The 13,767-nt window shown below is 47.4% G+C and overlaps 1 protein-coding gene across 2 annotated transcripts in view; it reads right to left on the reverse strand.

The window, feature by feature from the left end:
• The window catches only part of LOC116977517 (carboxyl-terminal PDZ ligand of neuronal nitric oxide synthase protein-like), a 278,332-nt gene extending 265,122 nt beyond the window's left edge, over nt 1–13,210 (reverse strand). The window contains exons 1-2 of one of the 2 annotated variants that reach the window (XR_004413233.1): nt 12,686–13,210; nt 12,431–12,502 (exon numbers count right to left, since the gene is read on the reverse strand). Coding sequence is in view for 1 of the 2 variants with exons in the window: in XM_033028014.1 (XP_032883905.1) it covers nt 12,431–12,502; nt 12,686–12,790 (177 nt within the window). In the remaining variant the exon portion in view is untranslated. The remainder of the gene's footprint in view (nt 1–12,430; nt 12,503–12,685) is intronic. The other variant, XM_033028014.1, reaches the window with a different exon arrangement.
• Nucleotides 13,211–13,767: the final 557 nt, after the last annotated feature.

Consider the following 13,767-nt stretch of genomic DNA (forward strand, 5'->3'; position numbering starts at 1 on the left):
GCTACACGAGTCCCACTTGCCTGCGCTTGGTCCATATCCCTCCAAACCTGTCCTATCCATGTACCTGTCTAACTGCTTCTTAAACGATGGGATAGTCCCTGCCTCAACTACTTCCTCTGTCAGCTTGTTCCATGAACCCACCAGCCTTTGTATGGAAAAAGTTACCCCTCGGATTCCTATTACATCTTTTCCCCTCACCTTGAACCTATGTCCTCTGGTCCTCGATTCCCCTACTCTGGGCAATAGAGTTTGTGTATCTACCCGATCTATTCCTCCATGATTTTGTATACCTCTATAAGATCTCCCCTCATCCTCCTGCACTCCATGGAATAGAGACCCAGCCTACTCAACCTCTCCCTATAGCTCACACCCTCTAGTCATCCTCGTAAATCTTTTCTGAACCCTTTCAAGCTTGACAATAGCTTTCCTATAACATGGTGCCCAGAACTGAACACAATATTCTAAATGCGGTCTCACCAACGTCTTATACAACTGCAACATGACCTCCCAACTTCTATACTCAATACTCTGACTGATGAAGGCCAAAGTACCAAAATACTTTTTGACAGCCTTCTCTACCTGCGACTCGACCTTCAAGGAACCATGCACCTGTACTCCTAGATCCCTCTGCTTGACAACTCCAGATGACAAACAGTAACGGCCCCAGTACCGAACCCTGAGACACACCACTAGTCACAGGCATCCAGTCTGAGAAGCAACCTTCCACCAATACCCTCTGCTTCCTTCCATGGAGCCAATTTGCGATCCATTCAGCTATCTCTCCTTGGATCCCATGCAATCTAACCTTCCAGAGCAGCCTACCATGTGGAACCTTGTCGAATGCCTTACTGAAATCCATGTAGACAACATCTATAGCTCTGCCTTCATCAACCTTTTTGGTCACGTCTTCAAAAGAATCAATCAGTTTTGTGAGACAAAACCATGCTGACTGTCCCTAATCAGACCTTGCCCATCCAAATGCCGGTAGATCCTATCCCTCAGAATACTCTCCAGTAACTTACAGATGTTAAGCTCGCCGGCTTATAGTTCCCAGCATTTTCCCTGCAGCCCTTCTTGAAAAGAGGTACAACATTTGCCCCCCTCCAGTCTTCCGGCACCTCTCCTGTATTTAAGGACGACTCGTAAATTTCAACCAGGGTTCCCGCAGTTTCCCGCAATGTCCTCGGATATATCTGATCTGGCCCTGGAGGATTGTCTACCTTCAAACACGACAGTACCTTCAGTATTTCTTCGACGGTAACCCTGACTGCTCTCAAGACACTTCCAGTGGCTGCTCCAATTTCCTCCGTCCTGCTGTCTTCCTCCTCGGTCACAGGGAGAACTCCACACTGACAGCACCCGAGAGGTCAGGATCGAACCCGGCTCTCTGACGACGCGAGGCTGCAGTTCTCGAACAAAGTTACCCAAGCTCATTACAGAACATGGAAATTAAAATCAGTCTGAAGGAGGGTTTTGGCCCAAAAACGTTGCCTATTTCCTTCGCTCCATAGATGCTGCCGCACCCGCTGAGTTTCTCCAGCACTTTTGTCTACCATGGAAATTTAAAAGCTGGGCAGAAGGACGGGGTTGAACAGGGTGCGGGGGGGTTTAATTTATTATTGCCACGTGTACGGAGGAATAGTGAAAAGCTTTTGTGGCAAGAAAGAGGAGGTAATAATCTTTGTGCTCTGGTGCTTTGAAAAGACCCATCAAGGTAATAGCACAGATAGGAGCAGGTTGTAAAGCCTAAAAACTCACCACAACAGAGTCCATGTAAGAGTTGATAGCTGTTCTGGCCAAACCCACCCCTGAAGCTCAGAAGGCTGATAAACAGTCACTAGTGGCCCGCCTGCATATACAGGGCCAGTCGTAAACTGGTACCATGAAGGCTATAGGACAAGGAGGAAGTATTTGGTGAGGAATTACACTACTTAACAGAGCAGATTGTAAACCTTTCCAAATATGGCCTAATTTGTGGTTGTGTATGCGCACAACCTTCTCCGTGGATTGTCACCTTGTCGTTGTGGAGAAGCTTGTGTGGACCCGAGATCCTGAGAGCGATGCCGTCTGGAGATATGCTCCTGGTAGGGCCACCTATGGTGGGACAGTCGAGGGGGAGGTCCCTGACAAAGAGCAATCCAACCAAGACCTCAACGGTGGAACAGGCGGAGGACGATGGCTGACATCAGTGGAGCGTCACAACGGCTGGGAAAAGGGTCTCTGGTCATCTTGGACTCCATGCCACTGGATCCTGACCCAGATCTGTCAAGGACCTTGGGGTGCACCAGTCTCCCCACGTTAAACAAAGTCACGCACGGGCGTCCTCCATATAGGGAATAGCACCCTGGAGACACCCATGGTCAGGCATAACCGAAGGGGGCCTAAGATGTGCACAGTTTCAGATTGATGGACACTGAACACAGAACAATATAGCACAGTTAAAGCCATTCGACCCACAGCGTCTGTGCCTGAACACCATGCCAAGAGAAACTGATCTCTTGTGCCTGCATGTGATCCATATACCTCCAAAGTTAAAAGGTGAGGGAGTCTGAAGAAGGGTCTCGGTCCGAAACGTCACCCATTCCTTCTCTCCAGAGATGCTGCCTGTCCCGCTGAGTTACTCCAGCATTTTGTGTCTATCGAGAGTTTTATCCAAATGCCTCTTAAACACCACGATCACATCTGCTGCCCCCAGCACCCCCAGCTACATGTTCCACGGTGCCCATCACCCTCTTGGTAAAAAAATACAACGTATCCCGCACATCTCATTTCAACTTTGCCCCTCTCACCTTCAAACTATGCCCTCTGGACAAAAGGGCCTGCCCCACATGACGTAATTCACGACCTTTTTTACTCGTGGACAGTTTTCATCAGGCTAGAAAAAACGCCCCGACCTACTTGATGCCACGAGTACCTACGACCAGCATCACGGCCTGCTACGACCTCATGACGACCATGCTGCGAGTACGAGTCAAGGGAAAACTCGGCAGAGGTCGTGAATTAGGTCGTGAAAGTGGGACAGGGACTTTAGATTACTTGACATTTCCATCCTGAGAAAAAAAGGTTTTGCCTGTCTACACTATCCATGACCCTGATAATTTTATATGCTTTGATCAGGTCTCCCCTCAGCCTCTGACATTTAAAAAAGGAGCAGAAAGCTTCCAGAATAGATGTAGAACAAAATCCTGAAGTCCGTAGGCATCAAAACCAAACCTTGTCCGCGGGCTATCAGGCTAATGGAGTTCTTTTTAAATAAAAAAAAGCATTGCCCTGCTAATGTAGTTGGAGATTTGTTTCCCAAATCAACCTGACAATTGTAAATATGAAAACATGGCGAACATTGGTGAAGAAATCGGTCATTCGGAAGGTCAGGATGGGGGACCAGGTCTGACAACTGCGGAGATGCTGTGCAGATCCAGAAAAGATTCATGGCTGGTTAATGGTCATAGAAACATAGACAATAGGTACAGGAGTAGGCTATTCGGCCCTTCGAGACAGCACCGCCATTCAATATGATCATGGCTGATCATCCAGAATCAATGCCCCATTCCTGCTTTCTCCCCATATCCCTTGATTCTGTTAGCCCTAAGAGCTATATCCAACTCTCTCCTGAAAACAGCCAGTGAATTGGCCTCCACTGCCTGTGGCAGAGAATTCCACAGATTCACAACCCTCTGGGTCCTTCCATAAGCTACGATGCTGTCCGATTCACCTCTACCCTATCACAGACAGTGATTGCAAGAAACTGTTCTGACTCCAATCTCTTGAATATCGCATTAGCAATTATTATGACATTTTAATTAAAAATTGCAATTCATTAACCTCGATTGCAATGTATAAAAATATACAATAGACAATAGAAACATAGAAACATAGAAATTAGGTGCAGGAGTAGGCCATTCGGCCCTTCGAGCCTGCACCGCCATTCAATATGATCATGGCTGATCATCCAACTCAGTATCCCGTACCTGCCTTCTCTCCATACCCTCTGATCCCCTTAGCCACAAGGGCCACATCTAACTCCCTCTTAAATATAGCCAATGAACTGGCCTCGACTACCCTCTGTGGCAGAGAGTTTCAGAGATTCACCACTCTCTGTGTGAAAAAAGTTCTTCTCATCTCGGTTTTAAAGGATTTCCCCCTTATCCTTAAGCTGTGACCCCTTGTCCTGGACTTCCCCAACATTGGGAGCAATCTTCCTGCATCTAGCCTGTCCAACCCCTTAAGAATTTTGTAAGTTTCTATAAGATCCCCTCTCAATCTCCTAAATTCTAGAGAGTATAAACCAAGTCTATCCAGTCTTTCTTCATAAGACAGTCCTGACATCCCAGTAATCAGTCTGGTGAACCTTCTGCAGGAGTAGGCCATTCGGCCCTTCGAGGGTATTTGCTCACTTCACTTTCAAAACACATGCACGCACGTTGATGGGACCACCTTTCCCCACACAAGGGGAGGTCAGAAGGATGCAGGAAACGTTCAGTAACTGGGTGTAATCTGGCGATTAGGCTTGACTGGAGGGGGCGCTGCACCACGAGGCCGAGGAGTGGCCTGCAGTGGGGCAGAGGACACAAACACCTTGGCCAGGCCAACCCTGCAACGCTACCAGCACAACAGGCCTTCACTAGACTTCAGAGATACTGCGTGGAAACAGGCCCTTCGAGTTCGCGCCGACCAGGAATCACCCCGCACCTCGTTCTATCTTGCACACTGTGGACTGAAGCTAATTAACCTACAAACCTGCACGTCTTTGGGATGTGGGAGGAAACCGGAGCACCCGGAGAGAACCCACATAGTCACAGGGAGAACGTGCAAACTCCGTACAGACAGCACTTGTAGTCAGGATTGATCTTGGGTTTCTGGCGCTGAGAAGCAGCAACTTTACTGCTGCACCACCTCGCCGCCTATAACTATAATAAATTGGACGTATACGGTCTCAATGTACTATTCCTAAACACGTACTCAAATATAAGATTGTGCTTGTGCATAGTAATATTTTTACTGAACTGCACGTAAAATAGAATTTCACTGTACTCTGTAGCATATAACAATAAAGTACCATAGAACCATTGATAAATCATGGACTGGATGTGATTGAAAAGAGAGGGAAATATGATCAATTATGACAAAGATTGTGGTCTCGGGAATATGACAGAATAAGCAGTGAGTGGATGAGAAAGTGGGATATCATAGAGCTAGTGTGAACGGGTGATCAATGGCAGTGTGCACCTGCTGGGCTGAAGGGACGGTTTTCATGCTGTATCTTTCAATTAATCAATTACTTTGGACAATTCAAACCCATGCTTGCAAATAAAGTGTGGCTTCAAGCTGAGCCCGAGCTATTTTAGTCATAGCGTCATTGAGAGTGGAAACAGGTCCTTCGGCCCAACTTGCCCAACATGTCCCAGCTACACTAGTCCCACCTGCCCATGTTTGGCCCATATCCCTGCAAACCTGCCCTATCCTTATACCTATCTAGCTGTTTCTTAAACATTGGGATAGTCCCTGCCTCAACTACCTCCTCTGGCAGCTCATTCCATTCACACCCTTTGTGTGAAAAGGTTACCTCTCAGATTCCAATCTTTTCCCTTTCACCGTAAACCTATGTACTCTGGTCCTCGATTCACCTACTCTGGATTCACACCTCTGTAAGATCACTCCTCATCCTCCTGCGCTCCAAGGAATATAGACCCAGTCTACTCAACTTCTCCCTGTAGCTCAGACCCACGAGTCCTGGCAACATCCTCGTAAATGTTCTCTGTACTTCTTTCCAGCTTGATCTCAACATAATGGTCAAGGAGTCTCCCATTCCTTCTGTCCAGAGATGCTGTCTGACCCGCTGAGTTACTCCAGCATTTTGTGTCAATCTTCGGTTTAAACCAGCATCTGCAGTTCCTTGCTGCACATGTTTAAGTATCTGTCGTGCTGCTGCAAGTAAGAATTTCATTGTTCCGTTTCGGGACATATGACAATAATATACTCTTGACCCTTGATGGGCTGGATCTAAGGGATTGGGTACAGAAATCTAGGGCCACAAGCCTGCGTGACATCGAACTGTGTGACAAGATCTGTTCTTGCAGATCTTGTGTCTCCAAGATGAGACATTTAAATGAAGCCCCATTGAACTATTTCGCACAGACACTGGAAAGTTACCACTTCCTTACTAGTCAATATTTAGCACTTCAACCAAGATTTAAAAAACAAACAATTTATCATTTAAAATCACAGCGCTACATGTGTGCAAATTCTCTGCCACTTTTCCTGTCACATAGTCGTGATTTCATTTCACGAGCGATTTTGAGTCAATTCAGCATTTTGTGTCTATCCTCGGTGTCAACCAGCATCTGCAGTCCCTTCTTACACAAGACACCACAAGGTTGTGGAGGGGGCAATAAAATGCTCTTTTTGTTGTTGTTTCTCTTGAGCAAAGGAGGAATTCAAACTCAATTCCCATCCTGCGATCACGGAGACATATAGGGTGATGGAGGGGGGGGGTGGGGGGTGGATGGAGAAAGATCAAAGATGGACGACGCACCTTGAGACCTGCCCAACATTATTCGAGAAGAGATAGAGAGAAGAAAACCACGATAGAAAATCCTGCATCAAAATGTTGCTCTTCCTGCCATTTTACTTAAAAGAGTACAATCTCTGCATCAGCCTTCCTTGAAATGAAACACAATTCTTCCCTAACCCCCGAGAGACTGGCGTAGCAAGTTGGAGAGGAAGGGTGGATCAAACAGGAAACTGGCTAAAACACAAGCAAGCAAACTCAGATGCTGAAAATCTTGAGCAAAACACAAAGTGCTGGAGGAACTCAGCAGGTCCGGCAGCGTCTGTGGAGGGCATGGACAGCGATATTTCTTCAGACTGATTAGTTCTGCCAAAGGGCCCGTTTCTACGCTGTATATGACTCTACGATTCTAAAGTCTAAAGCTGCTTTCCGTGAGCAAAACACACAGTGCTGGAGGAACTCAGCGGGTCTGGCAGCATCTGTGGAGGAAAATAGGCAGGTGATGCTTTGACACAAAATGCTGGAGTAGCTAGCTTAGCGTGATGGGCAGCATCCCGCTGAGAAACTCCAGAGATGCTGCCCGTCCCGCTGAGTTACTCCAGTATTTTTTGTCTTTCTTCAGTTTAAACCAGCGTCTGCAGTTACTTCCTACACAGTTTCTCCAACATGGTGGGTTGGTAAAAAAAACAAACTGATCCTGGCCTTCACGAAGGTCTCCCGATGAAAAATCGGGGCAGCTGGTCGCTGGTCAAAAATCACAGCTTAGCCAGCTGTCAAACATAGAAAGGCACAAAGTTCTGGAGCAATTCAGAGTGTCAGGCAGCATCTCTGGAGAACATGTACAGGTAATGCCTCCAGTCGGGACCCTTCCCTGAAGGATCGCTGTCTGACAGACCGGCCCAGTCTGATGGAAGGATACTGACCCGAGTCGTCACCTATCCATGTTCTCCACAGATGCCGCCTGGCCCGCTGGGTTACTCCAGCACTGGGTATCTTTCCTTGGTAAACCAGCATCTGCATTTCCTTGTTTCTAGTCAAACCCGTCATCCAATTTGAATTTTTTTAAATGCCCCTAACATCCAGCACATTCAAAAATATTACAAAACTGGAAACCGGAGCACCTGGAGAAACCCACGCAGACACAGGGAGAATGCACAAACTCTGTACAGACAGCCCCCGTGGTCAGGATTGAACCCGGGTCTCTGGCGCCGCAAGGCAGCAACTCTACCGCTGCGCCACCGTGCCAACACACCTATCAATGTTCTCCACAGATGCTGCCTGACCCGCTGAGTTACTCCAGCACTGTCTCTTTTTGAAAACCAGCATCTGCAGTTCCTTGTGTCCATGTGTTACTTAGTGAAGTTGATAGAAATTTATAAGGAGGTGATGTTATTATATTTTCATTATAGGACGCAATTTTCAAAGTTGATTCGTTATTGTTTATTTTAATAGTGTGAGACATTCAGAACTGAAAAGGCTGAAAATCTAGAAGTATTAGAAATATGAAATAAAATACTGCAAACTTTTAACAGGTCCGGACATACCCATTGTGTTCCCGTTTCCTAAACGTCACATTTCACGGGGTTATAATGTTTTCTTTGTACCTTTTGAGTTTTTAAACCATGGTAATCTTCATTGAAAGTGTACACTGGTAATGTGGAGATCAAATCAGTGCCTTCTATCAGACCAGGTAGCATCGAGACTAAGAAACTCGATACAGGTCCACCGTCGATTTTCCGGCATCCTTGGTTCCAGAGTCTTTCTGGACTATCCGTTTTACCGGACTAACAGAGGTCACGGCCTCCGAGAGGATTCCAATGGTACTGGAACGGTCGGCCTAGACCGCCAGGGGGCCGAGACACCGGCCCATGAGGTTGGCCATGGAAGTCGGCAATGGGAACGGATCTGCCGGCTCCAGCCCGGCCGAAGTTCCAGAGCCCAGGCCACCGGGGGTAAATTCCACCGGAAGTCCGACCACGGATGTCCTGATGAGGTCGTGATCGGCCGCCTCACCCGGACTGGGCGCCACATCTTCGGGGGAAGTTCCGGGTGGATTTCAAGTGCGCTCTCGGAATCTTGTCCGGATTAAAGGAGGTGCCAGACCACCAGTTGTCGGAAAATCGGTGGTGGACCTGTATAAATGCAATATTTCCAGATGTCACAGCACAACTGTAAATCAATAGCTGCTGTAGCAGAAGTGTGGTCCTAGATACACTTGGCGGACAATACTGAGGGATACGGGTCTTTACTATATGATCATAATCTGATACCACAAGCACTAAACAAACAATAGGATTAAGAGATCAGTTTTAATGACAGGGGCTTTGAGTACAAAACCACAAAAGATAACTAGTTCCACACAACATAATAAATGTAAATGTTAATTCCACACCCTTTCCTCCCCTTCCCTCTCCCCCTACATTCCTATCTCTTCTCTCCTATCTCACAAAGCCAATTAACCTCTAAACCTGCACGTCTTTTGAGTGTGGGAGGAAACCAGAGGACCCGGAGAAAACCCACGCGGTCACAGAAAGAACATACAAACTCCATACAGACAGCGCCGGTAGTCGGGATCGAACCTGGGTTGTAAGGCAGCAACTCTGCCGCTGCGCCACCGTGCTGACCGAATGATCGGGTCTCTAAGGTAGGAGAGCTACCAGCTTGCGGCAGGGATGCCATGCATTGGTGAGATGAAGTGCCATTGATCATGTTGAATATTAAGCAAAATTATGATCTCAGAGGTGTACAAGACCATGAAGGGAATAAATAGGGCAGATGCACACGGGTCTTTTACCCAGTCGGGGAATCAAGAACCAGAAGACACTGAATTAGGTTGAGGGAGGAACAATTTAATAGGAACAGGCGCAGCGGTAGAGTTGCTGCCTTACAGCGCCAGAGTCCTGAAAACGGAAAGACTATACATGATTACAGTCAAGCCGTCCACTGTGTACGGATGCAGGATAAAGGGAATAACGTTTAGTGCAAGATAAAGTCCAGTAACATCTGATTAAAGATAGCCGAGGTTCTCCAATGAGGTAGATGGTAGGTCAGGACCACTCTCTAGTTGGTAATAGGATGGTTCAGATGCCTGATAACAGTTTGGAAGAAACTGTCCCTGAATCTGGAATAGTGCGTTGCACACTTCTGTACCTCTTGTGCATAAGCAGTTATGGTGGTGCAGCGGTAGAGTTGCTGCCTTCCAGCAAAATGCAGCGCCGGAGACCCGGGTTCTATCCCGACTAAGGGCGCTGTCTGTACGGAGTTTGTACGTTCTCCCCGTGACCTGCGTGGGTTTTCTCCGAGATCTTCGGTTTCATCCCACACTCCAAAGACGTACAGGTTTGTAGGTTAATTGGCTTGGTAAATGTAAAAATTGTTCAGTATAAAATTGTCCAACTTCCTGTATAGTCCCTGATGGACTCTTCGGAAGGTACAAGGATACTGAATTTCCCCTCTCGAGATACAATGCTGGCTCAACTGCCGTCTTTCCAAAATACCTTCATGAGGTACAAAACGTGCCATGGACCAAGAAAGACACTTTACAAATGAGTCTTTCTTTTTTTCCTTTTCATAAAACATTTACAGTTCACTCCAATGAAAAATGCAAAAAAAAAAAAAATCACTCATAGCTTTAAAACCATGAGTGAAGTTGATTCTGTTCCTAAAAATTATTTGCAACGATTCTTTTTACTGATGCTGGTAGACACAACCTTAATGTTGAACGGACTTTGGCTGACAGTGCAAAAGATCAAGCTGCATTATTCAAGCTGTTCTGCAAATCATTGTAAAACATTCCTCCACACAAGATTAGTTATATCAGAGTACGAATGGTGATGCCTTTGGTACCTCTTGAACTGAAGGCACTATATAAATGGCAGTTGGTGCCTGGTGAGAGGCTCCTGGATCATCAACACACTGCAGCACAGACCCATTCAGTTGTTCTGCTGCCTACCTTATACATCTTAAATAAAACAACATTACACAGCGTAGAACACACAGACTCCGCACCATTGACAGCATCTACATCTCACGCTGCCAACATAATCAAAGACTTGTCCCACTCCAGTCATTCCTCCTTCTCCCGCTCCCATCCAGCAGAAGATACAGAACCTTGAAAGTGCGCAACACCAGACTCAGGAACAGCTTCTTCCCCTCTGTTACCAGGCTTCTGAACGGTCCTTCCACAAGCTAGGGTACTGTCCGATTCACCTCTACCCCATTGCGGACATTGGACTTTGTCTATGGACTGGTGCTCTACAAGAACTATATTCTGCACTCTGTATCTTTCCTTCTGCTCTCTCTACTGTACTTGAATCTGACCTGATTGAATTTATGTGTAGTATTATCGGATCTGTTTGGATAGCATGCAAAACAAAGCTTTTCACTGGACCTCTTTGCTCTGCCTGTTGTACTTGAGTTTAACATGATTGTATTTACGTATGGTCTATCTGATCTGTTTGGAACTACGGTACTGTCCGATTCACCTCTACCCTAAGTAAGTAAGTATGTTTATTGGCCAAGTATTCACATACAAAGAATTTGCCTTGGTGCTCCGCCCACAAGTAACAACATGACATACAGTGACAGTTACGAATAACTCAGAAAACACTAAACATTAATAATAATAAAACATTAATGATAAAACACCATTGATCAAGCATATGAACCGACAAAATACCAGATCAAAGGGACATTGGACTTTGTCTCTGGGACTGCTGCGCTACAATGCTGAGAACTATATTCTGTACTCTGTATCTTCCCCCTTGTTCTATCTATTATACTTGAAATTAATTTGATTGTATTTATGTATGGCATATCTGATCTGTTCGAATAGCATGCAAAACCTTTGCACCTTCGGTACACGTGACAACAATAAACCTAAACCCTAACGTAAGTGGAATTTGAAGCCTCTATAAAGGGACAGGCAGAAATCATTTGCTGAAACTCACGACAACAGATGGTGATCCTCGAGATGGACGAGGCTACATTAATGGTGAAAGAATATCACCCGGCATCCAAATGTAATGCTCCCAGTCGCACACTACTCCAGCAGCAGGCTCACACTGCTGCAAAGTTCGACATTTTTAACTTGCTCCGTTCATTACAAAGTGTACACCTAATCACACTTTCCACAGTGTGATTCACAACTCTGACATTCATAGAATCGCAGTGTGGAAACAGGCCCTTCAACCTAACTTGCCCACACGACCAACATGTCCCATCTACACTCAGACAACAAAAGCTTTTCACCGTACTTCATGATAATAAACTAATCTAAAATACACCTGTCCCACCTGCCTGCATTTGGCCCATATCCCTCTAAACCTGTCCTACCTATGTACCTGTCTAAATGTTTTTATTTAAACATTGTGATAGTACCTGCCTCAACCACCTTCCCCGGAAGCTCGTTCCATACACCCACCACCCACTAATGTAGTGTGGAAAAGTTGCCCCTCAGTTTCCTATTAAATCTCCCTCTCCCCCTTAAACATAAGCCCTCTGCTTCTCGATTCCCCTACTCTGGGTAAAAGACTCTGTCCATTTACCCAATCTATTCCTCTCATGATTTTGTACCTTCTGCCAGATGGGTGGCATGGAGACGGGATACCTGGGGTAGGTCAGGTCTGTGTGTGTTTCTGGATTTAAGTGTTGGGGGGGTCACAGATATTAAAGGCCAGCTATTAATCACTTGCTTGGGGCCAGTCCCCCACTTCTTCCTGGTACATGAAGGCAGTCCAGAAGGGCAACTAGCTAACACTGGACTTCACAACACACAGCAAACGGAGCCAATCCAGGCTCTGGGTACAGTTCAGTTGCATGTTATCCACGAGAAGGTCACACACACACAGATTGAATGCACAGACTCCCAGAGTAAAGACAATCAGATGCAGCTCTCCAAAACATGAACCAACTCTCACTCACTCTAATCCTTCGCATTGCAGCCACAATCTCCACCCTGCTGTTTGGTCTGGGTACATCCAGCGTGCCAATGTACTGCAAAATAAAAAGAATAAAATAAATATAAAAAGTGCTTGGAGGAGATGGGAATCTCCCTTCAGTAGCCTTCCCCTGAGAGGGGCAGAGTCTCGCTGTGTGAATGCAAGCCACCAGCCAGCCCAGCCAACCCCCTGTGCCTGAGCCCGCGTTTGCAATGGAAAGTGATGAAAAGTTACAGACCTTCGCCTCGAAACTGATCCCATGCCGGAACGCCTCTTCGTTGTGTAGAGGAATCCTTAGGTCGTGTCCATCGTCTACCAAGTTGTATTTGGATTTGCTTGGCATGGTTTGTCGAGGGACAGCCAGCCAGCAAAGAATGGTGTTTAAAAGGCAGAGGAGAGAAGGGAAGGAGAGGGGGGAAAGGTTTAACAACAACAAAAAACCTAGGCTGTGTGTGTGGATTAAGAAGCAGTGGCAAGTCTAAAGAGGAGATGTCTATCTATTCCATAGGTAATCTGGAGAGGAGGGATGGGGGGAGTTCAGGGGCTTGCATTCGGTTGAGATGCACCGAGGGCGGCTGTAAGAGCGGCACAGCGGGCTGAGGGGTTGCTGCAAGCGGGGATGCTCCCGGGCAGCGGGTGTCAGCGCCTGTGTACGCCGGCTGCCAGCGCTGCGCTGCCGGCCGCCGCTGCAGCCTCGCTCCCTCGCTCCCTCCCTCCCTCCTGCCCTTCAGCTCACACGGCAGCGCCAGCGCCGCCAATCCACGCTGCACCGTGCCCGCCAGACTCACCATTGGGCGGCCGGGGACACAGAGGGAGGAGAGTGGGAGGGGAGAAAGGGAGAGGGAGGGAAAGGGAAAAAGGGAGCGATGGAGGCAAAGAGAGACAGGGGGAGGGAAGGTAGAAAGGGGATGAAGGAAGGGTAGGAGAAAAGGAAGGGAAGGAGAAAAGGGAGGGGAGGAAAGAGAGGAAGGGGGAGAAGAGAGGGAGGGGAGGAAGGAGGGAATAAAGAGGGAGGGGAGGAAAGGGAGGAAGGAAGGAGGGAAGCAGAAAGGGGAGAAAGAGGGTGGGGAGGAAAGAGGGAGGGAAGGAGAAAGGGGAGAAAGAGGGGGGGGAGGAAAGAGGGAAGGAGGGAGGGAGGAATAAAGAGGGGGGGAATACAGAGGGAGGGAGGGGGAAGAGAGGGAGGGGGAAGAGAGGGAGGGGGAAGAGAGGGAGGGGGAAGAGAGGGAGGGGGAAGAGAGGGAGGGGGAAGAGAGGGAGGGGGAAGAGAGGGAGGGGGAAGAGAGGGAGGGGGGAGAGAGGGAGGGGGAAGAGAGGGAG

Source organism: Amblyraja radiata, chromosome 10 (assembly GCF_010909765.2).
Source record: "Amblyraja radiata isolate CabotCenter1 chromosome 10, sAmbRad1.1.pri, whole genome shotgun sequence".
Taxonomy (NCBI): Eukaryota; Metazoa; Chordata; class Chondrichthyes; order Rajiformes; family Rajidae; genus Amblyraja; species Amblyraja radiata.